Below are 22798 nucleotides of genomic sequence, written 5' to 3'. Positions count from 1 at the left end.
GGGAAAGAAGGACTGGCGAGTCAGTCAGCAAGGTGGGGGTGGGGGGGGGAGGTGGCGTAGCCTGAACCAGACGAGACCGTGCACAGTCGAGGGAGCTGAGCGCCGACGCATCCTATGTCTTCTTGAGGGAGCGTTAGGAGGCGTCTGAGCACCCTCGGTGGCTGAACCTTATCCAGTCGGTCAGCCCCACGGCCAGGGGCTGGCCACCCGACCCCGCCCTTGGACCGCACGCGCAGACCGCCCTCGCCCCTCCTCCGCCCCCTCCTCCGGCCGTCCGCCCGCTCATCTCGCGCGCTCACCTCGACCTCGATGGCCGCCAGCACCAGCTCCAGCCGACCATTGGGCCGCCACAGCCCGCCCCGACCCTCTCGATCATCCTGTCCTGGCCTCTTCGCCCTCCTCCTCGTCGCCTTGTCCGCCCCTCAATTAGCTCAGGCCGCCTCGACTTCTCCCGCCGTGCCCACCGCCATCCTCGCACAAGCACTCGAACCAGTCGGCCCAGAACTGCGCCGAGGCCGACCCGAACCAGGAGCGCACCTGCTCGCGCGCGCACCGCAAGCCGCGGTCGACACCTCGGCCGCGACCACCCCGACCCGGCGGCCCACCACGGCGAGCGCACAAGACGCGACGACGAGGATTGTCGCGAGCGCGACAGCCGCAGAGCGGCAGGACACGGCGGCGGCGACCGTGGCGGCCGACCTCTCGTCGCTGTCGAACGAGGGCGGCTCGGCGGCCGGCACGTCGCTCGCCGCCTCGGCGTCACCAGTGGGCAGCGACGCCGGCTCCGCCATGTCTACGACGCCGACGTCGACGGCGTCGTCGGGCATCTCGTCCAGCACGGCCGTCCCGGACGGGTACACGCTCCCGCAAGCATTCGAGTGCGTCTTTCGCTCTTTCCTCTCTTCTGCCGCCGCCTGACGCCTCTCCTCCTGCAGCTCGACCCTCGGCACCAACTTTTCGTCGACGGCGTGCCCGTCGTTCTTTGCGACTTTCCTCGCCGACCCGACCTTGTGAGCTTCTCGACTCGTTCCCAAACTCGGCCTCGTCCCGTCCGTCGCACTCGTCCTGACTACTCTTGACCCTACAGCCAATCCTGCGCCCCGTTCTCCCTCCTCTTGACGACCTCGTCCGCCTTCTTCAAGGCCCAGCGCTCGCCCCTCGGCCTGCTCCCCTACGTCCTCAACGCCTCGTGCTCGGCGCCCGAAGCCGACTGCGCCTCGACCATGTCGAACCTCGCCCGCACGATCAAGCTCAAGAACACGTGCGGGCCTGACCTCGAGTTGGGCAACCCACTCGCGACCGAGTGAGCTCCGACTTTCTCTTCCTCCTCGGGCCCCAGGCGACGGTCCTGACGGGCGGCAACCTCCCCTCGTGTCACGCAGGGCGTTGCAGGGCTTCCAGAGCTACCCGCTCATGCGCGAGGCCGGTTGTGCGCGGAGCAACGAGACGTCGCGCTTCTGCTTCGCCGAGGCGTCCGCCAAGAAGGACCCGTCCGACCTGTACTACTACTATCTCGTGAGCACTCTCTTTTCTCTCACTCTTTCGTCCTCTTCGAGCGATTTACTGATCCGCTCCCTGTCCCTGCAGGCCGAGGGAACGTCCCTCCCGTCCGGCACGACCCCGACCTGCGACTTCTGCACGCAAAACCTCCTCGGCATCTTCTCGTACGTCCCTCCTTCTCTCTCGTCTGCGCTCTTCGAACCCTGACTGACACAGTGTCGGCGTTCCTGCAGGCGCTACGCGACCAACTCGACCCTCGCCATCTCGCGCACCTACTCGTCGGGTCGATCCGCCGCCGCGCTCACCTGCGGGCCCGACTTTGCGCCGGCGCTCGCCGTCCAGTCCAAGGTGTCGTCCGCCTCCCTCGCTGGCGGCCGAGCGAGCCCCGTACTCGTCGCGCTCGCGCTCGGGTCGGTCGTCGTCCTCCTCGCCGTCGTTGGTTCGTGACCGCCCGCTCGGGGCCCGGGTTCTCGTTCGCCTCGCGCCAGGCCTTTGTATCGCGGTTTCGTCTTTATCTCGAGGGTGCGCATGTTCGCAACGCAGCTTGTCGTTGTCCCAGCAGCCGAGCGCACGAGAGAGCGAGCGAGAGACAGCCGGCGGACGAGGAGGCCTGTGGTCGCCTGGGCGTCGTCTTTGCGCTCTGCAAGAGCTTTCCGGGAGCTTGACTGCGTCGAGCGAGTGACAGAGCGAGCGTTGAAGAGAGTAATGTTCGACCTTCGCAACCTGCGGCTGACGTCGAGGAGGAAGCGCGAGAGCTGGTGTCGCGCAAACGGGCGCGGACCGGTTCGACCGCATTCCGAGCGAACGACGGTAGCGAGGTTCCAGACCTGGCGGTAAGACGCTCGCGGGTGACCGAAGTGGGCGAGACGAGTCGCTTCGTTCCACAAGCTTCTGGCTGCGGTCGGCGAGCGGCTTCGCGCACTTTTGTCCCCTCTCCCTCCTCCCTCGCACTCGCTTGCACCCGCACACCCACCAAAAGATCATCAAGGACAGCACACAGTGAGTCTCGCGCCCGTCCCCTGGCCCCACCGCGATCGCTCGCCGCGCGCACGAGCTCCCTCGTCGTCGCCCCCTCCACCCACCTCGTCGTCCTCTCGCACCTCGCCACTGACACCGACCTTTGCTTCGCACAGATGGCCGAGACTTTTGGCTTCCAGGTGCGCCGCCAGTCCACCACTCGCCGCACTGCACGGCCGCCGTGTGTGCACCCACCGCCTCAGCGAACCTCCCCCGACTGACCTCGTCCCTCGCCCACTCCCTTTCCTCTGTCGCGCGCAACAGGCTGAGATCACCCAGCTCCTCGACCTCATCATCAGTGCGTCCCCGTCCTCTCCTCTCGCGCGCCGGCCGCCAGGAGCGAGCCCTCGTCGACCTCCCTCGCCTCATCGCTCCAGCCACTGACCCACCCATCCCTCCCTCCCGCGCAGACACCTTCTACTCGAACAAGGAGATCTTCCTTCGCGAGCTCATCTCGAACTCGTCGGACGCGCTCGACAAGATCCGCTATGCCGCCCTCACCGACCCGACCCAGCTCGACACCGAGAAGGAGCTCTTCGTGCGCATCACGCCCGACAAGGCGTCCAAGACGCTCACGATCCGCGACTCGGGTATCGGCATGACCAAGGCCGACCTCGTCAACAACCTCGGCACCATCGCCAAGTCGGGCACCAAGGCGTTTATGGAGGCCCTCTCGTCCGGCGCCGACATCTCGATGATTGGCCAGTTCGGCGTCGGCTTCTACAGCGCCTACCTCGTCGCCGACAAGGTGACCGTCATCACCAAGCACAACGACGACGAGCAGTACATCTGGGAGTCGTCGGCCGGCGGCACGTTCACCATCACGCCCGACACGGTCAACCCGTCGCTCGGCCGCGGCACGCAGATGATCCTCCACATGAAGGAGGACCAGCTCGACTACCTCGAGGAGAAGCGCATCAAGGACATCGTCAAGAAGCACTCCGAGTTCATCTCGTACCCGATCCAGCTCGTCACGACCAAGGAGGTCGAGAAGGAGGTCGAGGACGAGGACGAGTCGGTTGAGGACGGCGACAAGGCCAAGATCGAGGAGGTCGAGGACGAGGAGAACAAGAAGGACAAGAAGAAGAAGGTGCGCCCCACTCTCGCTCGTGCCCCGCCCCCTTTTCCCTCTCCGAGCCTGTTCCTGACTCTTTCCCGCCGCTGTACAGACCGTCAAGGAGAACGTCACCGAGCAGGTCGAGCTCAACAAGACCAAGCCCCTGTGGACCCGCAACCCGCAGGACATCTCGGCCGAGGAGTACGGCGCCTTCTACAAGTCGCTCACCAACGACTGGGAGGACCACCTCGCCGTCAAGCACTTCTCCGTCGAGGGTCAGCTCGAGTTCAAGGCCATCCTCTTTATCCCCAAGCGGTGCGTCCCTGTCTCTCTGTCGTCGTCGTCGTCGCCCCCTCTCTCCTGGACCTCGCTGACCTCGAGCTCTCCTCGCCTCGCAGTGCGCCGTTCGACCTGTTCGAGTCGAAGAAGAAGCGCAACAACATCAAGCTCTACGTTCGCCGCGTCTTCATCATGGACGACTGCGAGGACCTCATCCCCGAGTACCTCAACTTCATCAAGGGCATCGTCGACTCGGAGGACCTCCCGCTCAACATCTCGCGCGAGACGCTCCAGCAGAACAAGATCCTCAAGGTCATCCGCAAGAACCTCGTCAAGAAGGCGCTCGAGATGATCTCGGACATTGCCGAGGACAAGGACAACTTTGCCAAGTTCTACGAGGCGTTCGGCAAGAACCTCAAGCTCGGCATCCACGAGGACTCGCAGAACCGCACCAAGCTCGCCGAGTTCCTCCGCTTCCACTCGACCAAGTCGGGAGATGAGCAGACCTCGCTCAAGGGTGCGTCCCCTCTCACTGCCCCCTCTCCTCTTCTCTCGGCGACTGTCCCTGACTGACTCGCCTTTCTCGTCGCTCGCAGACTACATCACGCGCATGCCGGAGCACCAGAAGAACATCTACTACCTCACGGGCGAGTCGCTCGCGTCGACGCGTGACTCGCCGTTCCTCGAGATCTTCAAGAAGAAGGGCTTTGAGGTCCTCCTCATGGTCGACCCGATCGACGAGTACGCGACGACGCAGCTCAAGGAGTTTGACGACAAGAAGCTCGTCTGCGTCTCGAAGGACGGCCTCGAGCTCGAGGAGACGGACGAGGAGAAGCAGACGCGCGAGGACGACACCAAGGCGTTCGAGGACCTGACGGGCACCATGAAGGAGATCCTCGGCGACCGCGTCGAGAAGGTCGCCATCTCGAACCGCATCGCCGACTCGCCCTGCGTCCTCGTCACTGGTCAGTTCGGCTGGTCCGCAAACATGGAGCGCATCATGAAGGCGCAGGCCCTGCGTGACTCGTCCATGTCGTCCTGTGCGTCCTCTCTCTCTTTCTCCCATCGTCATGTCTCGTCCTGACCGACTCAACCCCCGCTCGCAGACATGATGAGCAAGAAGACGCTCGAGATCAACCCGAACAACGCCATCATCCGCGAGCTCAAGACCAAGGTCCAGGCCGACGCGGCCGACAAGGCCGTTCGCGACCTCGTCGTCCTCCTCTACGAGACTGCCCTCCTCACGTCGGGCTTCTCGCTCGACGCCCCGGTCGACTTGTGCGTCCTCACTCTCTCTTACCTTCTCAGTCCAGGGGCAAGTCACTGACCGTCTCTCTGCTTCGACGCCCACAGTGCGCAGCGCATTCACTCGATGATCGCGCTCGGTCTCTCAATCGACGCCGACGAGGTGGCGGAGCCGGCTGCGGCCGACGAGTCGGGCGACGTTCCTCCTCCTCTCGAGACGGCCGGCGCTTCGTCGATGGAGGAGGTCGATTGATCGGTCTTTGCACGAGGTCGGGTCCGAGTAGCGGAGCTTGCAATCTGTACAGAAGTGTCGGAACTTCGCTCGAGCGCGTCCGAGAGAGGGAGTGAGAGAGCGTGCACGTCCCCCCAGCGCCTGTTCGTCGTTGCACGCGCTCGCTATCGTGCTCTGAGGCTCCGTCACATGTGCCTCGAAAGCGAACAAGAGGGACAGAGAGGGAGAGCGACGGCGCGAGCAGGGAGCGCTGCTTGCGGAGGTCCGAGCGAGACTCTCAACCGCCGCCCCTTCCTCGCTCGCCGGGTCGAATGTGCAGGCTCACGACGAGCCCGCCGAGGCAGGACAACGAAGCTACACGCTGCGCCTCGCCGCAAAGGAAGGAGAGTGCACGAGAGCAAGGGCAAGCGGCTCGTGCGCTTGCAGAGCGAGAAGTCGATGTACGAGCGACGCCGAGCTTCTGGCGGCTCGGGACGAGCCGGCGCAGACTCGCAAGCACAAGCTGCGTGTGTGAGCGACGGCAGAGACGATGAGCACGCGGGAGAACAGAGCGAGAGGAAGAGAGGGAAGGTCGAGAGAGGGTTGTTTTTTGGCGGCCCGGGCGGCTCAGCGCTACGGGTACGCACGCCGCCGTCAGATCACACCAGCAAGTCCTCGATGGTCTAGTGGTTATGATTCGGCTCTCTCACAGCCGCGAGCGGGGTTCGATTCCCCGTCGGGGAAACCATCAAACAGCGCTTCGGCGCTTCTATCTTTTGCTCCTCGTGCAGCTCCTGGTCACCACGGCGGTGTACTCTCCTTTTGGCTCGTCGACGAGAGACGCACCGCAGCCGAGCGTGGGAGAGCTTTCGAGGTCGCTCGGTCGACCTTCCCAAGTCGAGCGTGCTCGGACCTCGTCTGCTCGTCGGGCGACGGCAGCGCCCTCGCGCTCGGGGCAAGCCTCGTCTCGAAGGGGTCTCTCGCAGCGACCTTCTCGGCGGCGACACCCCTGACGACGACGCTTGGGCGCCCGCAGGCGCCTCTTCTTTGCGAGCGCACGCTTGCTCTCAGCCCTCGAGCGGCCGCCTGTCCTATGCGCAGCTCTCAACTCTCGCAGTGACGGTATAGAGGGAACTATCGGGACGAGAAGGGAAGAAAACGAGAGGCGCTTGCGAGAGGGCGACTCTCAAGAGGGGAAACGCGGCCCGGGCACGACTGAAGCGTTCTTTTGCGCCACGTGTACGACTCGTCCTCGCGCGCTCGTCTACTTGACGTCGAGGTCGGGCATGCGGCGCACGTTCTTGCCCTTGTTGGCCGAGTGGTGGAGGAGCTCGCCGAGGACCTCGGACGAGCGCCAGGGTTCGGGCGCCTCGGCCTTGCCCGTCACGTAGTAGAAGATGGTCCAGTCGGGGAGGGTGAGGAACTGCATAGGGGCACTCGAGCGTGTCAGGTGGGGTTGCTGTAGAGAGAGAGAGAGGACGAGGGACGCACGCGGTCGTATTCGCGCAGCTCGCGATCGTTCATGACGGCGAGGCGGTCGTTTGCGAAAGTGCTGAGGATGAGGTCCATTTCGAGGATGCCGCGCTTGCGCGACTCGTACACGAGACGCTTGCGGAGGGTCTCTGTGGGCTCGTTGTCGCGCCCCTCTGGGTGGGGCGAGGCGATGAGGTCGTCCATGGTGCGGATCGAGGGGTCGAGCTGAGGGGGCTCGGGCATGGGCGGGACCTTGATGGTCCAAGGGTCGGTGTCGGCGGAAGGGTTGGCGACGGGCGGGTCCTTTACGAGGGCCGGGTGGGTCTTGTCCGAGTCGGGAGGTGCGGCGGTCGACGAGAAGTGGACGAGGGGTGCGGCGAGGGTGCGGGGTGCGGCGGCGGTGCGTCGGGCTGCGGTCGAGATGGTGCGTGCAGCGAAGGTGTGGAGCATGGTGCTGTTGGAGGTTAGGGTGGTTGTGAGAGGGAGAGAGACGACGAGCGGCGACTCGCACCTGATGAAGTCACTCGCTCCCGCCATCGCACCACCAGGCCGCCACGATGAAGGTCCCAGCAGCACTCAGGACAGCACTCGGCCACCCTCCACCTCGAGCGGCCACTCCCCGCACCGCCCTCGCCTTGCTCCGCCCCGCCTCGCTCCCCTCATCACCTCGAGCACCACCTCGACCATCGGCACCGCACCGCCTGCTGTCGAGCACGGCCACGACCCGCGCAACTGCCACCTCGCAGTCCATCTACACCCCCGGCGCATCCTGCCCATCCTGCCAAACCCCGACTCCTCCCACCCTCTCCCCGCTCTGCCCCTCGTGCTCGTCCCTCCTCCCGCCGCCGCCCCATGCCACCACCTACTTCGCCCTCTTTGGCCTCGAGCCCACTTTCGCCCTCGACCCCGCCACCCTCAAGCGCTCGTTCCTCCAGCTCCAGCAAAAAGTCCACCCCGACATGTTCTCCGGCAAGGGCGACGTCGAGGACTGGGCAAAAGCCTGGAGCGGCAAGGTCAACGACGCCTACAAGGTCCTCTTGAACGACCGCGAGCGCGGCGAATACCTCGTGCGTCCTCCATTTCCCCCCGTTCCCCTCTCGGTCCCTCGAGTGTCGGTCGCACTGACCGCTTGCGCGCCCCCCTTCTCGCGCCCGCAGCTCTCCTTGCACGACGTGACGATCGGCGAGGCCGACCCCGTCACCGACCCAGAGCTGCTCATGGCCATCATGGAGGTGCGCGAGGCGCTCGAGGAGGCGACGAGCGAGGACGAGGTGGCCCAGATCCGTCAGCGCAACAAGGGTGCGTCCCTCTCTCCCCCCGCACCCTACCCTGTCCTGTCCCTGCCGAACGCGGGTCTCACATCTCACCTGCCCTCGCAGACAAGCGCAAGGAGACCGTCGACGAGCTCTCGACCGTCTTTGCCTCGTCGTCCCCCGACCTCGAGCGCGCCCGCGACCTCGTCATCGAGCTCAAGTACCTCGACAACATCGACTCGGTCTGCCGCGAGTGGGCACCCGGCAAGGACGTCCCCAACCTGCAACACTGAGCCTTGCGGCACAGTTCCCTCGCGCCTCAAGCTCGAGAGATGTTCAGCGAGCCGAGAGACGCTGTCGCTGCTGGGTCATTGCCTCGCGAGCTCTCTCTCGATAGCTCCTCGACTGCGACGAGGGCCAAAAGCGCCGAGAGGCAGGCCCCGATCCCGAGAATGGCTCGAGAGCGAGCCGCACTTCGTCCTCCTCCCGTCGTCGCGCGTCGCTCGAGAGCAGCGTGAGGCTGCGTCTGGCCTCGACAGAAAGCTGGAAGCAACGAGACGAGTCTTGCCCCTAGCGCGAGAGCGCTGCCGTCGCCCGCCGAGCAGACGAGGTCCAAACGCGCTCGGGTTGGGAAGGTCGACCGAGCGACCTCGAAAGCTCTCCCACGCTCGGCTGCGGTGCGTCTCTCGTCGACGAGCCAAAAGGAGAGTACACCGCCGTGGTGACCAGGAGCTGCACGAGGAGCAAAAGATAGAAGCGCCGAAGCGCTGTTTGATGGTTTCCCCGACGGGGAATCGAACCCCGCTCGCGGCTGTGAGAGAGCCGAATCATAACCACTAGACCATCGAGGACTTGCTGGTGTGATCTGACGGCGGCGTGCGTACCCGTAGCGCTGAGCCGCCCGGGCCGCCAAAAAACAACCCTCTCTCGACCTTCCCTCTCTTCCTCTCGCTCTGTTCTCCCGCGTGCTCATCGTCTCTGCCGTCGCTCGCACACGCAGCTTGTGCTTGCGAGCCTGCGCCGGCTCGTCCCGAGCCGTGCGAAGCTCGGCGTCGCTCGTACATCGACTTCTCGCTCCGCTCAGGCGCACGAGCCGCCTTGCTCTCGCTCTCGAGCACTCTCCTCCCTTGCGGCGAGGCGCAGCGTGTAGATTGCTGTCCTGCCTTGGCGGGCTCGCTCGTGAGCCTGCACGCGACCCGGCGAGCGACGAACGCGCGGCGGCGACGTCTCGCTCGGACCTTCGCAAGCTTATTTAAGCAGCGCTCCCTGCTCGCGCCGTCGCTCTCGCCTCTCTTGTTAGCTATCCAGGACCTGTTTATAACGTAGCCTCAGAGCGCGACAGCGAGAGTGCGCAACGAGGGAGCAGTTGCAGGAGGCCGTGCGCGCTCTCTCATGCCTCACTCTCCTTCCTTATTCTGGCTCTCGGACGAGCTCGTCGCGATTGCGCCTCGGCAGGCTCTCGAAAAGGAGACAGACGCTCGCTATAAAAGTGGAAGAAAGGGCGCATTGCAGCCTGGGGTAGAAAGGGGCACAACAAGGGACGGAAAATCGAACACCGCGCACAACCACCGCCACCTCCGACGCTCGAGCAGCGACTTTACAAGTCCTGGCTCGCCTTGCCACCCTTGGTGACGGCGGTCTTGGAGGGCAGGAGCTCCGAGTGGATGTTGGGGAGGACACCGCCTGTGCGCGAGAGGGAAGGGGGAGGACGAGAGTTAGTTTCTCGTTGTCGACCTCGAGAGCGCGTTCGAGAGAGAGAGGGGACGCACCCTGCGAGATGACGACGTGTCCGAGGAGGCGGTTGAGCTCCTCGTCGTTGCGGATGGCGAGCTGGAGGTGACGCGGGATGATGCGCGACTTCTTGTTGTCGCGAGCGGCGTTGCCGGCAAGCTCGAGGATCTCGGCCGCGAGGTACTCGAGGACGGCGGCGAGGTAGACTGTGGCGAGGCAGAGAGAGGGTCAGTCTTGAGGACGGAGGGGGAGGAGGGAGAGAGGAGGGCGCACCGGGAGCACCGGCACCAACGCGCTGGGCGTAGTTGCCGCGGCGGAGCAGACGGTGGATACGACCAACCGGGAACTGGAGACCGGCCTTGGCCGAGCGCGACTGGGCCTTGGACGACGCGTCGCCGCCAGCCTTGCCGCCAGACTTGCCGCCAGAAGACATGATGAAGAGAGGGTGGAGTGGGTGGGGTGGGGGTTGGGTAGGTGTGGTGGAGCGAGGTGCTTGAAGGCGTGTGAGGAGAGGAGGAGAGGGGCGAGTTGTGCGCAGAGAGAGGTGGTCGAGGGAAGCGGAGTGTTTGTGAAGGCGAGAGCGAGAGCGAGGCGCGGTAGATGCGGACGTACGCATTGCCACGTGGTCATGTGGACGTCCGCATGCTGTGAGGCCGGCCGTGTTTGCCTCCTGCGGCGCGCGCGGCCTCGTCCTCCTCCTCCCCCGCCTCGCTCCTCTCCCTCTCTCTCTCAAGCTCAAGCTACTCTACACGCTCTCCCCTCCACCACCACCACCCACCACACCACCCCCTACCCGCAACAATGGCCCCCAAGTCTGGCGTCGCCGAGGTACGCCTCGCCCCTTCTCCCTCCACCCACCTCTCGAGACGACGCGCCGCCGTCACACCGCAGCCTCGAGCAGCGCGCTGACTCTTCTCTCGTTCCCTCGTCTGCAGAAGAAGCCTGCCTCCACCGCTGGCAAGGCCCCCGCCTCCAAGGCCCCGGCTGGCAAGGCCCCGGCCAAGAAGGCCGTCAAGAAGGCGCCCGCCACCGGTGACGACAAGAAGCGCAAGCGCAAGACCCGCAAGGAGACCTAGTGCGTCCCCTCTACTCTCTCTCGTGTGCACCGAATCGAGCGCGTCGTCCTGACCTCGCCTCCCCTCTCCAGCTCGTCGTACATCTACAAGGTCCTCAAGCAGGTCCACCCGGACACGGGTATCTCGAACAAGGCGATGCTCATCCTCAACTCGTTCGTCAACGACATCTTCGAGCGCATCGCGTCCGAGGCGTCCAAGCTCGCGTCGTACAACAAGAAGAGCACCATCTCGTCGCGCGAGATCCAGACCTCGGTCCGCCTCATCCTCCCCGGCGAGCTCTCGAAGCACGCCATCTCGGAGGGCACCAAGGCCGTCACCAAGTTCTCGGCCCAGAAGGCGTAGAGGAGCCCCTCCCCTCTTCCCCTCTTGCTCGTCGTCGCCCCCCTCGTCGTCTTTCGATTTTCCCACCCCCTCCCCACGTGTTGTTACTTCAGTCCTTTCGCTGCAACCTTGCGCGCTTTACTTCTTTCCTGCGTCGTCTGGTCCGTCGAGAGCGCGAGCGGCCCGAGAGCGAGAGAGCATGGATGCTGCGGCCGAACCTTGCCGAGCGACATCGTTTCCCTCCCTCTCGCGTGCGCCCTTTGCGGCGTCGACCCAGCGTCGAGCGGTGCGTATGCGTGAGACGTCGCCGTATGAGAGACTGCGAGCGGCGGACTGGCGCGGGGCCGAGAGAAGCGCCGCGAGAGCCGGAAAGAGTGCGACCCGCTCTTGAGGTCCGAGCAACGAGCGTCGACAAAATCGTCCCGCACATCTGCCACAGCTATGCCATGTCGCGTTCGGGGAGCGGAAGAGCTCAGAAGAGCCACTTCCCGTACTGCGTACGAGCGCGAGAGGAACCGGCTCGTGCGCACGCGCCGAGGGCTGCTCGCCTCGCCCTCGCAGTAACGCCCTCGTGCATCTGGCGAGCGTCGGCAGCTGAGTACGAGCTGGGTGCACGCTCTAGTCTGCCGCAAGCGCCGCTGTCGTGGGAGACGAGCATCTCTCCCGCTCGCGCGTTGAGAAGGCTTCGCGGCGTCGTCTTGAACGTGGCTCGTCGCACGTCCTACGCTCCGTCCGAGAGGCTCAGCTCTCTTTCTCGACGTGCGAGAGGCGTCTTTCTCGCGGCAGCCAGGGACAAGTCGACCGACGAGCGGGAGGAGACGAGCACATAGGTCGGAAGCAGCGTTCGCAGCACGGCTCGTGCGGCGACTCAAGTTCCACGCGCTGCGTTCCGAGCGCGGCTCGTTCAGCGACGGCAGACGACGTCGACGAGCGAGGAGGGTCGCTCGAGGGAGAATGCGCCGTCCGGAAGGAGCGGTGCGTGCACCGAAAGGCCGTCGGGCGACGTTCCTCCCCCTTTCGAGACGGCCGGCGCTTCCTCGATGGAGGAGGTCGATTGAGCGGTTACTTTGCACGAGTTCGGGTCCGAGTAGCGCAGCTTGCAATCTGTACAGAAGTGTCGGAACTTCGCTCGAGCGCGTCCGAGAGAGGGAGTGAGAGAGCGTGCACGTCCCCCCAGCGCCTGCTCCCTCGTTGCAGCACTCTCGTCTGCTGCACCCTCAGCCTATGTGACGCAGACCGTCGAGAGCGAACAAGAAAGAGGCGAGAGCGACGGCGCGAGCAGGGAGCGCTGCTTAAATAAGCTTGCGAAGGTCCGAGCGAGACGTCGCCGCCGCGCGTTCGTCGCTCGCCGGGTCGCGTGCAGGCTCACGAGCGAGCCCGCCAAGGCAGGACAGCAATCTACACGCTGCGCCTCGCCGCAAGGGAGGAGAGTGCTCGAGAGCGAGAGCAAGGCGGCTCGTGCGCCTGAGCGGAGCGAGAAGTCGATGTACGAGCGACGCCGAGCTTCGCACGGCTCGGGACGAGCCGGCGCAGGCTCGCAAGCACAAGCTGCGTGTGCGAGCGACGACAGAGACGAGCAGAACGCGGGAGAACAGACCGAGAACGAAGAGAGGGAAGGTCGACAGAGGGGCGATTTTTGGCGGCTCGGGTGGCTCAGCGCTACCAATACGCGCGCGGCCGTCGAAGCACACAAGTAAGTCCTCGATGGTCTAGTGGTTATGATTCGGCTCTCTCACAGCCGCGAGCGGGGTTCGATTCCCCGTCGGGGAACCTTCACAACAGCGCTTGGGCGCTCTCATCTTTTGCCTCGTGCAGCTGCTGGCCACCACAGCAGCGTACTCTCCTTTTGGTTCGTCGACGAGAGAAAGCGCCGCGGCCGAGCGAGGGAGAGCGTTCGAGGTCGCTCGGTCGACCTTCCCAACCCGAGCGCGTTTGGACCTCGTCTGCTCGGCGGGCGACGGCAGCGCTCTCGCGCTAGGGGCAAGACTCGTCTCGAGCGGGTCTCGTCGCTTCGAGCTGTCTGTCAAGGCCAGACGCACCTTCGCGCCGCTCTCGAGCGACTTGGGAGGTCCGGGCGCTTCCCCAGATCTCGCACCTCGGGCTTTCTCTCCTCTCGAGAGCGACAAATTCGAGCGACCACTTGAGCGCTGGGCAAACTCTCGAGGCGAGACCGCGCGACACTCGCTCAGACAGGTCCAGGACTGGTAGACAGACTCCACCAGAACATTGCGCTCCTCCTCGTCTACGAGCTCGCACTGCTCGCCGCCGCCGCCCTCCTCGCGTCGCCCTGCGGACGCTGCACGACTGTACCGAGCGGGACGAGCGCCCAGAACGAGAACGACTTGACGTCGGTCGGCGGCGGGGCGTGCTTGCCCTTCTGCGGGCTCTGAGGAGGGACGCCGTCGTCGGCCTGGTAGACGTAGGTGACGAGCATGTTGGCCTGCAGACGAGGGGGACGGAGCAAAGGGTGGGTCAGGTCGTGCGCGAGGAGAGGTGCAAGAGAGGCAACGCGAGAGAGAGAGAGAGATAGAGAGAAAGGCGAGCGCACCCAGAGCGGACCCGGCGCCGTCTCCTTGGCGACGGCCACCTCCATGAGGACCGTCGTGCGGTTCATCTTGCGCTCGACGATGCCCGGCCCGCCCTTGCGCCGGCGCTTGGTCGGGCTCGATCGCCCACCCTCGCCGCCGCCCTCGACCTCGTCCGCCTCGTCGACCTCGTCCTCCTGGTCCTCGTACTCCCAGTCCTCGGCGTACGCCGATATCGGGAACGTCGGCGACGGGATGTTGACGGCGAACGGCGGCGGTGCAGGAGGCCGGTCCCCCTCGTCGCCGTCGGCGCCTGCGAGAGCGGCGGCGGGACGAGGCTCGCTCGCGGCACTCGGCCGTGCGACGGCGAGCTTGACGTGGATCGGCTCGTACAGGGGATTGGCGAAGCTGAGCTCGTAGACGTAGGTCCTGCCGCTCCGGAGCGGGTCGTCCTCGCCGCTCGCGTCGACGCCCGACCGTCCAGTGGCGCCGGCGCGAGCCGCCTTGCGCGAGGGCGTGCTCGCCGCGATGGCGCTGAACCGCGAGCCGATGCTGGCCGGTGGACGGCGGAAGACCGAGATCGACGGGAGGTAGTTGGCGGCGACGAGCTTGATCTTGAAGCGGGTCGACGACGACTTCTGCTCGGGCTTGATGAGGATGTGGGCGCAGACGGGGCAGCGCTTCGAGAGCTTGGCCTGCAACGGCGTGCGGCTCGGGCGCAGGTCTCTGCAGGTCGCATCGGGCGAGAGGGTCAGGACGACGAGCGCGGGCGAGAGAGAAGAGAAAGAGAGACAGAGTGCGCACCTGCTGAGCACCGGTACGCCCCACCCGGCCGTCCACCGCCTTTCGACGCTCGCCACCTGCTCCATGTCGATCATGCTCCGCATCGCCTGCACGAGCTCGGCATCTCGGTCGACGCCCTTGTCCTTGTCGCTCGCCGCCCTCGCGCGCCGGTTCTCCTTCTCGCTGCCCGGCCCGCCTCCTCGGGCAGGGTACAGGCTCTTGTACGGCTCGAGCTCGTCAGGCGCAGTCGACGCGTCGCCGCCGTGCGCGCCGTGTCGGGCCCGGGTTGTCGTCGAGGCAAAGAGCGAGCCCGTGCCGCCGTAGCGACTGCTGAAGCCCGGGATGTCCTTATACAGCTGCGCCGTAGCCGCGTTTGCAGAGGTAGATACCGACGAGGCGCCTGCTGCGCCGCCGACGCCCGACTGGGCCTGCGACCGGCGGAGGAACGGCTCGAGATGGTCCTTGACGTGGTCGAACTCGAGGAGGTCGGCCGAGGGCTCCTCGGCCTTCTGCAGCTGGACTGGAGGTAGGGAGGTACTGGATCAGGGAATGCGCGCCGATGGAGGGCGGGGCGCGAGGGAGAGAAAGAGGACGAGGACGCACGCGACAGGCCGGTCGGCTTCTCGAACGTGATGCCGACCTGCTTCGAGTCCCACCGGCAGAAGTTGCACGCGAGCAGGTACGGCGGCTCGCCGACGCTGGCGGCGGCCGTGTTGAGCGCGAGCGACGGGTCCGGGTCGGACGCGACGACCGACAGGGTGTGGTCGCACAGGGGGCACTGGAAGCAGTTGCGGGCGCAGCTGCATGGCGGGGCATCCGAGTCAGCTGCGGTTGGCCAGGAGGATAGGGGTGGCGGGGCAAGAGAGGAGGGAGAGGGAACGCACCGGTTCTTCTCGCCGCGGACGCTGGCCGACGGCACCTCGAAGAGACAGTTTGGGCAGAAGTAGCACGCGACCTCGCAGGTGGCGCACGCGTTGCACCGTATGGCGTCGCAGTCCTCGCAGAAGAGGAGCTCGGGCAGGGGGTGGTGCTGGAGGTGCGAGAGGGGAGGGTCGGCTGGTGGAGGGCGAGTGTGGGAGAAGGGCGAGGTGCACGAGCAGTGGAACAGGGCCTCGTGCTGGCTCATGTTGATCTTGTCGAACCCTGGCGAGCCGGCCCTGGAGCGTCCTCGGCCGTGTCGGCGGTGTGTCGAGGGTCGGGAGGTCGGGTGGACCGATGAGGCGAGGTGCCGGCGGCTCGACGCGATGCAGGCGCACGAGGCTGGCGAGCGAGTGCTGGACGTGTGCCGAGGTGCGCACGGTCGAGCTCGAGGCGAGCGCAAGGCGACCGAGTGCGTGCGAGAGCCGCGAGGTCGAGTAGCGACGAGGACGAGCGCTCGCACTTGCTCTCGAGGCGAACGGCTTCTCGATTCTGGCACTGACAGGCTTGCAAGCGGGACAGACGATCGGACGGAGGTGTAGCTACAGAGGGGAGGGGTGACAAGCGGGAAGGAGGAGAGAGACGCGAAGGAGAGACGGCCCGAACGCTCGCTCACGTCGACGCCGAGAACTGCGGGCGCGCGAGACTGCGTCAGGACGGCGGCCCTTGGGCTCGGGAAGGAGGTCGAGCGCACCTTGGTGACGGCCTTGGTGCCCTCCGAGATGGCGTGCTTCGACAGCTCGCCGGGGAGGATCAGGCGAACAGCCGTCTGAATCTCGCGCGACGAGATCGTCTTCTTCTTGTTGTACGACGCGAGCTTGCCGGCCTCGGTCGCTGTGGGCATGCCGAGCGAGGTCAGTGACGACGCTGAAGGGACGAGAGGGAGCCCGACCAGGGGGGCGAGGACGCACCGATGCGCTCGAAGATGTCGTTGACGAACGAGTTGAGGACGAGCATGGCCTTGTTTGAGATGCCCGTGTCGGGGTGAACCTGCTTGAGGACCTTGTAGATGTAGGACGAGCTGCGCACGGCGACGAGAGGTAGGTCAGGTCGACGAAACGAGGTCGGCGAGGACGGCGAAAGAAAGTGGACGGTGAGGACGCACTAGGTCTCCTTGCGGGCCTTCTTCCTCTTCTTCGGGCCGCCATCGGCCGTAGGCGGCTTGCTCTTGACGGCCTTGGTCGCCGGCGCCTTGACGGGTCCCTTGCCGCCCGTCGACGACGGAGCTTTGGCGGCAGTAGTGGAGGACGGGGCCATGCTGCGTGCGCACGTGCGATGGTGAGCATGTGCATCTCGCACGAAGACACAGGGAAAGAGGTGCGCACCTTGTCGGTGGTCGAGGTGGGTGGGAGGTGGCTGCGCGAGGACGAGAGGCAGACGAGGTAAGCGAAGGAACGCGAGTGCGCGCCCGCGACCGGCGTAGCGCCGTTCTCGTGGGCTGTCCGAGTCGCGAGAGGTCGAATCACTTGAGTACGAGAAGAGGTTGGGGTCGAAAGTGAGGTGAAGGAGGGAGAGAGACGTTGGGGGCCTCCTCGTCCGCCGGCCTCGGCCTGCGCGGCGGGCTCAGAGGTCAATCGACAACCTCGCTGCGCAGGCTCGCGCGAGCTTCCTGGCTCTCTGTATCGACCCGTGAGCGTCTGGTACGCGTCCTCTGTAGCTCGGACGAGCGAACAGGCGACGAAATCCACCCTCGTCGGATCCGCACGAGCCTCCCGAGATTGACATCGTCGTTGCGCGCCGGCTGCGTCAGCCTCGCCTTGCGGTCGCGCTATCGTCGTCTTCAGTCTAGCTCTTGCGCTCCGAGAGGTCTGGCGGGCGGTCGACGGCGGCCATGCGGTGCGTGCGCATCGCCGCGGCGCTGAGGTGCGAGCAGCGTGGTGCGCTCGAGCGGGCATCTCCTAGCTGTTCGACACCTCGCTGCAGCTCATGCGGCGCTCGAGCGCCTCTCTTGCTCTCTCGCTATACCGTCTAGCGCTGCCAGAAGCCCGAGATGGGCGAGGCGCCAACGACAGCGACGACGACACGTCCGACTGCGGCTCTCGACCTCGACACCGACTCGTCCTCCTGGCACCGCGAGGGGCCCGTCAGACTGCTCCAGGGCGATCGTTGGACGAGGAAGAACGGTCCTGTCGCGTGCGAGCCGTGCGTCTCCCTTTCTCTCGCCCTTCTCTCCGAGCCGCGAGGCAGCGTCGGCCCCGGTCGACGCAGAGACGCTCTCGTCCTCTGCGCCGGCCAGGAGGCTTCGAGCGACGACGACTGACCTCGAGCATGACGTGCACAGCTGCAGGCGACGACGAGTGCGCTGCTCGAGCTTCGAGACGGGCGCCCCGTGCCTCGCCTGTGCGTCCACATCTCCTCGCTCCTCTCGCCCCTCCCGACGCGACTGACCCTGTGCCGACTCGCAGGCATTCGGCGCAACGAGGACTGCAGCGTCGGCGACGACACGTACACGCCCGACACGCCGTCCACGACCATCTTCGTCCCGATCCTCCCTCCTCCTCCCGCACCCTGCACCTCGCCCATCTCCTCCTCAGCGGCGCCACCTGCGCTCGACCTCGACGCCGTCAACACAGCGCTCGAGAGCCGCATGTGCGTCCACGCTCGCCTCCTTCGCTGCCGCCGTCGGCGCCCCTGACCTTCTCAAATCCACGCACGCAGACCTCGTCCCGCTCCCCTCGTGTGGAAGTCGACCGACGACTCGCTCCAGCACAGCGGCCCGTCGACTCGCGGCTTGCGGCAGAAGCGCCCGGCGCCGAGCTACGTCGACGACGAGCCCGACCCGCCAACAATCGCTCCTCGTCCCCCGCTCAAGAAGCGCTCGCCCGCCCTGCCCGCCAACGACGCGCCCTCGGACCCCGACATCCACCTCGAGCAGCTCGAGCCGACACTCGACATGTGCTCGAGCAGCGCGGCCGAGCGCATCCGCCGCACGAGCCCATTCCGCCCCACGCACCTCAAGCTGCGCCGGCATGTGCCCGAGGCGCCGGCCTCGCACCTGCCGTCGACCGTCAAGCTCGCCGTCTTCTGCTCGAGGACGAGGACGCTCGCGCGCCTCGAGGCGCTCAAGGCGGCGTCGCGTCGTGCACTCGAGCTCGTAAAGCGGTGCGCCCACCTTTCCCTCCCTCGCGCGCCGCCGCGAGCGACGCTGACCCTCCTCCCGTCGCGCCTTGCCCGCAGCTCGCCCGCCTCGCACTCGTTCCCCCTCTCCTCGGCGCGCGACGAGCCCGTGCCCAGCCGCCGCCCCCTCATCCTGCCGCCGTCCTCCTCCTCGCCTCCCTCGCACGTCCTCCTCGCCGCCTCGACGCGCCGCGACAGTCTCGCGTCGTCCTCGTCGCTCGTTTCCGAGAGATCGGCGCTGTTTGAGCGCGCCGCGGTGAGCGAGAGGCGCTGGAGCACGGCGACGAGCGCGAGCAGCATCGAGGGAGGGATCGTCGGACGCGAGGGCGGGGTGGCGGCGTGGCACGGCGAGTCGTGACGGGCACAGCTTGGCGAGGGCGAGGGCATCGAGGGCTGGACTCGGCGGGCGAGGGGCGGTCGAGCGAGAACGCGAGGGCGCGAGGAGAGAAGGGGAGCGAGGGATGGATAAACTGCATGTCATTGCCGGTACTTCTGCTCTGCAAACACGCTTCAGGCATACACCCTACTCGTGAGGATTGTCAGTAGCCTGTCCGAGGAGAGGGGGGCGAGAGAGAGAGAGATAGAGAGAAAGGAGCGCACGCACCTCTGCAGCACCCGCTTGTCGAGCAATCGGTCCCGCCTTCTCTGCTCGGCGAGCGCCGCCATGTCGCTCACCGGCCCGTCGGGAAGCTGCACTTGGCGGAGGACGCCCTTGAGCGGGCGACCGGTGGCGGGATCGATAGCGACCTGCGAGGGAGGAAAGCCGAGAGTCAGGGTCGGTTCAAGAGCGCGAGGATGGTCGACGAGCGAGGGACCGCTCGAAAGGGGGGTGCCTGAGGAGGACGAGGAAAGTGGAGTGAGGACGCACGAGGGTGAGGAACGACTCGGACACCTGGCGGACCTTGGGCTCTGCCGAGTTGCGGTCCTCGCACGTGACGATGGCGGCGACCTCGACGCTCGAGTCGTACACCTTGAGCACGGCCGCACGCACGTAGACAACCTCGCCGAGCTCGACAGCCGTCTTGAACGTGAGCGAGTCGATGGCCGCGCTCGACCAGCTCGCCGAGGGGAAGATGCGCCGGGCGGCGATGGTCGACACCTCCTCGGTCCACCGCATGAGGGTGCCGCCGAACAGGATCTGCTTCGAGTTGGCGTGTTGCGGGCGCACGATCCACAGGCACTGCGCGCGATCGAGAAAGAGGGTCAGGTCGCTCGAGTCGACGAAGCGAGAGAGGCGGGCCGTGCGAGGGAGAGAAGGAGAGAATCCGGGACGCACCATGCTGAGCGTGTCGGCAAAGTCGACATGCGACGCGACGTCGAGCGCCCGACGCTGGTCCGGGTCGGCGAGCGCCGCGAGCGAGTGCCCCTTGGCCTGGTCGGCGGCGTCGTCGGCGACGAGCGGGATCGCGCGCCACCCGCCGTGACCCTTCTTGCGCACAGCCGCATCGACGACGGACCGCTTGACGCGCACGGGCTCGACAAAGCCCTCGATCTCGCCGACGACGTCGTCGCCCTCGACTCGGACGTCCGGGTCGCCGCGCATGAAGGCCTCGGTGACGACCTCGACCTGGAGGCTCGCGAGCAGGTCCTCGCGGTTGTGCGACTCGAGGGCGCGCGCCTCGTCGGCGCCGAGGACGGCGCGCTCGAGGCGCAGGACCTCGTCGCGGAACGACGTGTGCAGCGCCGCGTCGGCTTTCGAGCGCTGGATGCGGTGCGCGCGACGACGGCCGGCGAGGAGGTAGCGCTTCTGCTCGAGAAGCGTCTGCGGCTTGACCTCGGGGAGCTGGGCGCGACGAGGTGGTGGCGGACAGGTGAGGCCGACGAGGTCGCTGACGACGAGGATCGGGTGCGGCGAGGGAGGCTGGGTCGGTTTGGCGACAAAGGTGAGGTAGGCGTGGCAGGTGTACGTCTCGCTCTTGAGCGGGTCGGAGCGCGACTGACGCATGACGCGCACGCCAATCTCCATCGAGCTGTCGGCAAAGGGAAAGAGAGTGAGCTTCGGCTCGGGGCTCTGCGCGCCTGCGCACTGCGCCAAGGCATGCTCGAATCTGGCTCGACGACGCACCTGCCCCATGCCCGGTTGACCGACGAGCTGATCGAGATCACGTCGCCGACACGGACCTCCTCGAGGAAGATGACGCGGTCGGCGCTGATGGTGAGGCACGGCCCTGCTGCATGCTTGGCGGCGACCAGACCCGCCGAGACGTCGCTGCGAGGGCGAAGAGGCGCACGGGGAGGGGCGTCGTGGAGGGAGGAGGAGAGGGGGGAGGGACGAGGCAAAGGTGGGTCAGCGCCGGGTCGCTGAACGAGGGAGGAGAGAGGGCAAGTGGACGCACATGAGCTTGAGGAGCTCCCCGCCGTACATGCGACCGTGCTCGTCGCACTCGACGGGCGCAATCTTGTAGCGGTACACGACGGCGGACCCATCTTGCGGCGGACGAGGAGCGCGGCGCATCGAGCGGCAGCGGGCGTCGTGCCGTCGCCGCACGAGGTGGTGCGCGGCGGCGGTGGAGGCGATGGCGAGGGGTTCCCAGACGGTGCCGACACGGGAGCGCATGCGGGTCCAGCTGACGAGGGCGGCGAGCACGAGGAGCGCGGTGGGGACGAGGCGCGAGAGAGACGGGGCCGAGCCGCGCGACTGGTGTGCGTTGTCGCGGGCGAGCAGGGGCCAGCTAGCGGCGACTGCGAGCCACAGCACTGCTGCGGCCATGGCTCGTGACGAGTGGGAGACAGCTCTCTCGAAGCGAGGAGGCGGAGCGGCGAGCGGCCTCATCTCTCTCGACCACACTCGCCCCTGAGCTCGAGCTAGCGATGCAGTGTGCACGGGCAGCCACCTCTTCGCTCACACGCGCAGCAACCGCACCGCGCCCCGCCGCCCTCGCCTCGCGGTTGGCCTCATCTCCCTCGCCGCTCGCGTTCCCGCCGCACCTCCGCACCTACGCCACAAAGCCCCAAGATGCGACCCAGGAGATGCAGGAGAAGCAGCTCAGGCTGTCGGAAAAAATGGGGCGCATGAAGCAGGGCATGGGCTCGGTCCGTCCCCTCTCCTCTCCTTCGTCTCTCTGGCACCGCCTCTCCAACTTTCCGCGCTCGCTCACCCACCCCCTCCTGGTGCCCTGCAGCTCTCCGTCAACATCGTCTTCGGTGCGTCGAGGCCCTATCCCATCGGTTCTCCTCGTTCGTCAGCTGACCCTGCCCTTCCCGCGACTACAGCGAACCACATCCGCCCAGCAGAAGGCCGCGTCCTCCCGCCCGATGCCACCTTTGCCGACAAGCGCAAGTACGCCTGGTTCGACATGCAGAACTGGGGCTACTCGCTGTACACGTGCGTCGACCGCTCGCTCCCTCTCTCTCCCCGGACCTGTCGACCTGACCCTTTCTTCTCCACGACGTCGACAGGCGGTACGGCTGGCGCAAGCTGCTCGGGTCCGACTGGCACAAGCAGTTCGAGGAGCGCACCCTCGCCGCGTACCAGGCCATGAACCAGGCCCTCGCCATGTGCGTCCGCTCGCTTCCCCTCCTCGATCGCCCCTCGTCTGCCCGCACCCGCGACTGACGCTCGACCTCGACCCGCAGCGGCAACTACGACCGTCTGCGACAGTACGCCGCCACGTCGGTCGTCGAGGCCATCAAGGCGCAGCGGACACGCAAGCTGCAGGGCCTGCGCCTCAGCTGGAAGCTGCACCGCGTCGTCGAGCAGGAGATCGTGTGTGCGCGCCAGCAGGAGATCTTCAAGAAGGACGAGTACGTCGGCCAGGCCGTCGTGCGCTTTGTCACGGAGCAGGTGCGCCCGAGCTCGCTCCTCTTCTCCTCGTTCTCGTCGTCAGCAAGGGGCGCGAGCTCACATCCTCGTCGTTGCGCGCAGAGTCTCGAGGTGCGCGATGCGCAAGGTCGGCGGGTCGGGACTGGGTCGCATGAGCGACCAGAGACGGTGACCGAGGTGCGCTCTCAGTTCCTCGACTCTGCGCCCCCTCCTCGTCGACGAGCCTGACCAGTTTCCCCTCCTCCCTCTCTCTCTCTCTCTCGCAGTACTGCATCTTCCAGCGCGACATGTGGCGACCGGACGACAACTGGATGTGCATCAAGCGGCAGGCGAGGGAGACGGACACGCTCGCCAACCCGGCCGACCAGCCGTGAGCGAGGTCGTCGTCAGGGTCGGAGGCGGGGCGCATTGAGCAGTAGAAGGCGGTGTGCAAGTCGCATCTTCCAGCAGACCGTGTGCATCCAGAGAGTCGAGCGAGCAGAGTGCACCGCCTCCACCATCTTGAGCCCTTCGTCGCCTCGTCGTCGTC

At 66.4% G+C, this 22798-nt stretch overlaps 10 protein-coding genes and 3 non-coding genes across 13 annotated transcripts; 7 read left to right on the top strand and 6 right to left on the bottom strand.

The window, feature by feature from the left end:
- The first annotated feature begins 2462 nt into the window (after window positions 1-2462).
- Window positions 2463-5420, top strand: RHOBADRAFT_65013 (uncharacterized protein). The gene is made up of 9 exons (XM_018418628.1): window positions 2463-2499; window positions 2634-2657; window positions 2782-2815; window positions 2928-3607; window positions 3687-3889; window positions 3973-4370; window positions 4450-4893; window positions 4960-5131; window positions 5207-5420. Exons 2-9 carry the CDS (start codon window positions 2634-2636, stop codon window positions 5349-5351), a joined length of 2100 nt encoding a protein of 699 aa, XP_018271478.1. The 5' UTR covers window positions 2463-2499; the 3' UTR covers window positions 5352-5420.
- Window positions 5421-5981: 561 nt separating this feature from the next.
- On the top strand, window positions 5982-6053 carry RHOBADRAFT_t51. Its single transcript has one exon. It is a non-coding gene; the product is annotated as a tRNA-Glu (tRNA).
- A 520-nt stretch (window positions 6054-6573) lies between these two features.
- On the bottom strand, window positions 6574-6986 carry RHOBADRAFT_14445 (uncharacterized protein; the record flags this gene model as incomplete). Its single annotated transcript, XM_018412204.1, has 2 exons — window positions 6574-6732; window positions 6801-6986. 2 exons carry the CDS (start codon window positions 6984-6986, stop codon window positions 6574-6576), a joined length of 345 nt encoding a protein of 114 aa, XP_018271477.1.
- A 353-nt stretch (window positions 6987-7339) lies between these two features.
- On the top strand, window positions 7340-8328 carry RHOBADRAFT_43932 (uncharacterized protein; the record flags this gene model as incomplete). The annotated part of the gene is made up of 3 exons (XM_018414321.1): window positions 7340-7849; window positions 7940-8081; window positions 8162-8328. The coding sequence occupies 3 exons, from the start codon at window positions 7340-7342 to the stop codon at window positions 8326-8328; spliced, it is 819 nt and encodes a 272-aa protein (XP_018271476.1).
- A 486-nt stretch (window positions 8329-8814) lies between these two features.
- Window positions 8815-8886, bottom strand: RHOBADRAFT_t48. The gene has a single exon. It is a non-coding gene; the product is annotated as a tRNA-Glu (tRNA).
- A 640-nt stretch (window positions 8887-9526) lies between these two features.
- On the bottom strand, window positions 9527-10290 carry RHOBADRAFT_65011 (uncharacterized protein). The gene is made up of 3 exons (XM_018418627.1): window positions 10040-10290; window positions 9805-9972; window positions 9527-9718 (listed from the first exon to the last, which is right to left on the bottom strand). Exons 1-3 carry the CDS (start codon window positions 10197-10199, stop codon window positions 9633-9635), a joined length of 414 nt encoding a protein of 137 aa, XP_018271475.1. The 5' UTR covers window positions 10200-10290; the 3' UTR covers window positions 9527-9632.
- Window positions 10291-10477: 187 nt separating this feature from the next.
- Window positions 10478-11312, top strand: RHOBADRAFT_65010 (uncharacterized protein). The gene is made up of 3 exons (XM_018418626.1): window positions 10478-10594; window positions 10702-10841; window positions 10914-11312. The coding sequence occupies exons 1-3, from the start codon at window positions 10568-10570 to the stop codon at window positions 11182-11184; spliced, it is 438 nt and encodes a 145-aa protein (XP_018271474.1). The 5' UTR covers window positions 10478-10567; the 3' UTR covers window positions 11185-11312.
- Window positions 11313-12861: 1549 nt separating this feature from the next.
- On the top strand, window positions 12862-12933 carry RHOBADRAFT_t52. The gene has a single exon. It is a non-coding gene; the product is annotated as a tRNA-Glu (tRNA).
- A 424-nt stretch (window positions 12934-13357) lies between these two features.
- Window positions 13358-15597, bottom strand: RHOBADRAFT_53400 (uncharacterized protein; the record flags this gene model as incomplete). Its single annotated transcript, XM_018416821.1, has 5 exons — window positions 13358-13603; window positions 13712-14414; window positions 14493-14991; window positions 15075-15271; window positions 15356-15597. The coding sequence occupies 5 exons, from the start codon at window positions 15595-15597 to the stop codon at window positions 13406-13408; spliced, it is 1839 nt and encodes a 612-aa protein (XP_018271473.1). The 3' UTR covers window positions 13358-13405.
- Window positions 15598-16001: 404 nt separating this feature from the next.
- RHOBADRAFT_43928 (uncharacterized protein) lies at window positions 16002-16646 on the bottom strand (the record flags this gene model as incomplete). Its single annotated transcript, XM_018414320.1, has 4 exons — window positions 16002-16019; window positions 16084-16223; window positions 16301-16410; window positions 16495-16646. 4 exons carry the CDS (start codon window positions 16644-16646, stop codon window positions 16002-16004), a joined length of 420 nt encoding a protein of 139 aa, XP_018271472.1.
- Window positions 16647-17379: 733 nt separating this feature from the next.
- RHOBADRAFT_43927 (uncharacterized protein) lies at window positions 17380-18864 on the top strand (the record flags this gene model as incomplete). Its single annotated transcript, XM_018414319.1, has 5 exons — window positions 17380-17531; window positions 17671-17729; window positions 17795-17978; window positions 18048-18491; window positions 18567-18864. The coding sequence occupies 5 exons, from the start codon at window positions 17380-17382 to the stop codon at window positions 18862-18864; spliced, it is 1137 nt and encodes a 378-aa protein (XP_018271471.1).
- A 102-nt stretch (window positions 18865-18966) lies between these two features.
- Window positions 18967-21216, bottom strand: RHOBADRAFT_53399 (uncharacterized protein; the record flags this gene model as incomplete). Its single annotated transcript, XM_018416820.1, has 6 exons — window positions 18967-19029; window positions 19111-19253; window positions 19375-19686; window positions 19783-20476; window positions 20572-20715; window positions 20843-21216. The coding sequence occupies 6 exons, from the start codon at window positions 21214-21216 to the stop codon at window positions 19017-19019; spliced, it is 1680 nt and encodes a 559-aa protein (XP_018271470.1). The 3' UTR covers window positions 18967-19016.
- A 99-nt stretch (window positions 21217-21315) lies between these two features.
- Window positions 21316-22719, top strand: RHOBADRAFT_66422 (uncharacterized protein; the record flags this gene model as incomplete). The annotated part of the gene is made up of 7 exons (XM_018418962.1): window positions 21316-21539; window positions 21629-21650; window positions 21720-21831; window positions 21906-22004; window positions 22083-22290; window positions 22372-22446; window positions 22536-22719. Coding segments are annotated over 7 exons (848 nt in total), but the record flags the coding sequence as incomplete, so codon positions are not given.
- Window positions 22720-22798: the final 79 nt, after the last annotated feature.

Source organism: Rhodotorula graminis (genome assembly GCF_001329695.1).
Source record: "Rhodotorula graminis WP1 unplaced genomic scaffold RHOBAscaffold_6, whole genome shotgun sequence".
NCBI lineage: Eukaryota > Fungi > Basidiomycota > Microbotryomycetes > Sporidiobolales > Sporidiobolaceae > Rhodotorula > Rhodotorula graminis.
This window is presented reverse-complemented; position numbering and strand designations above follow the sequence as displayed.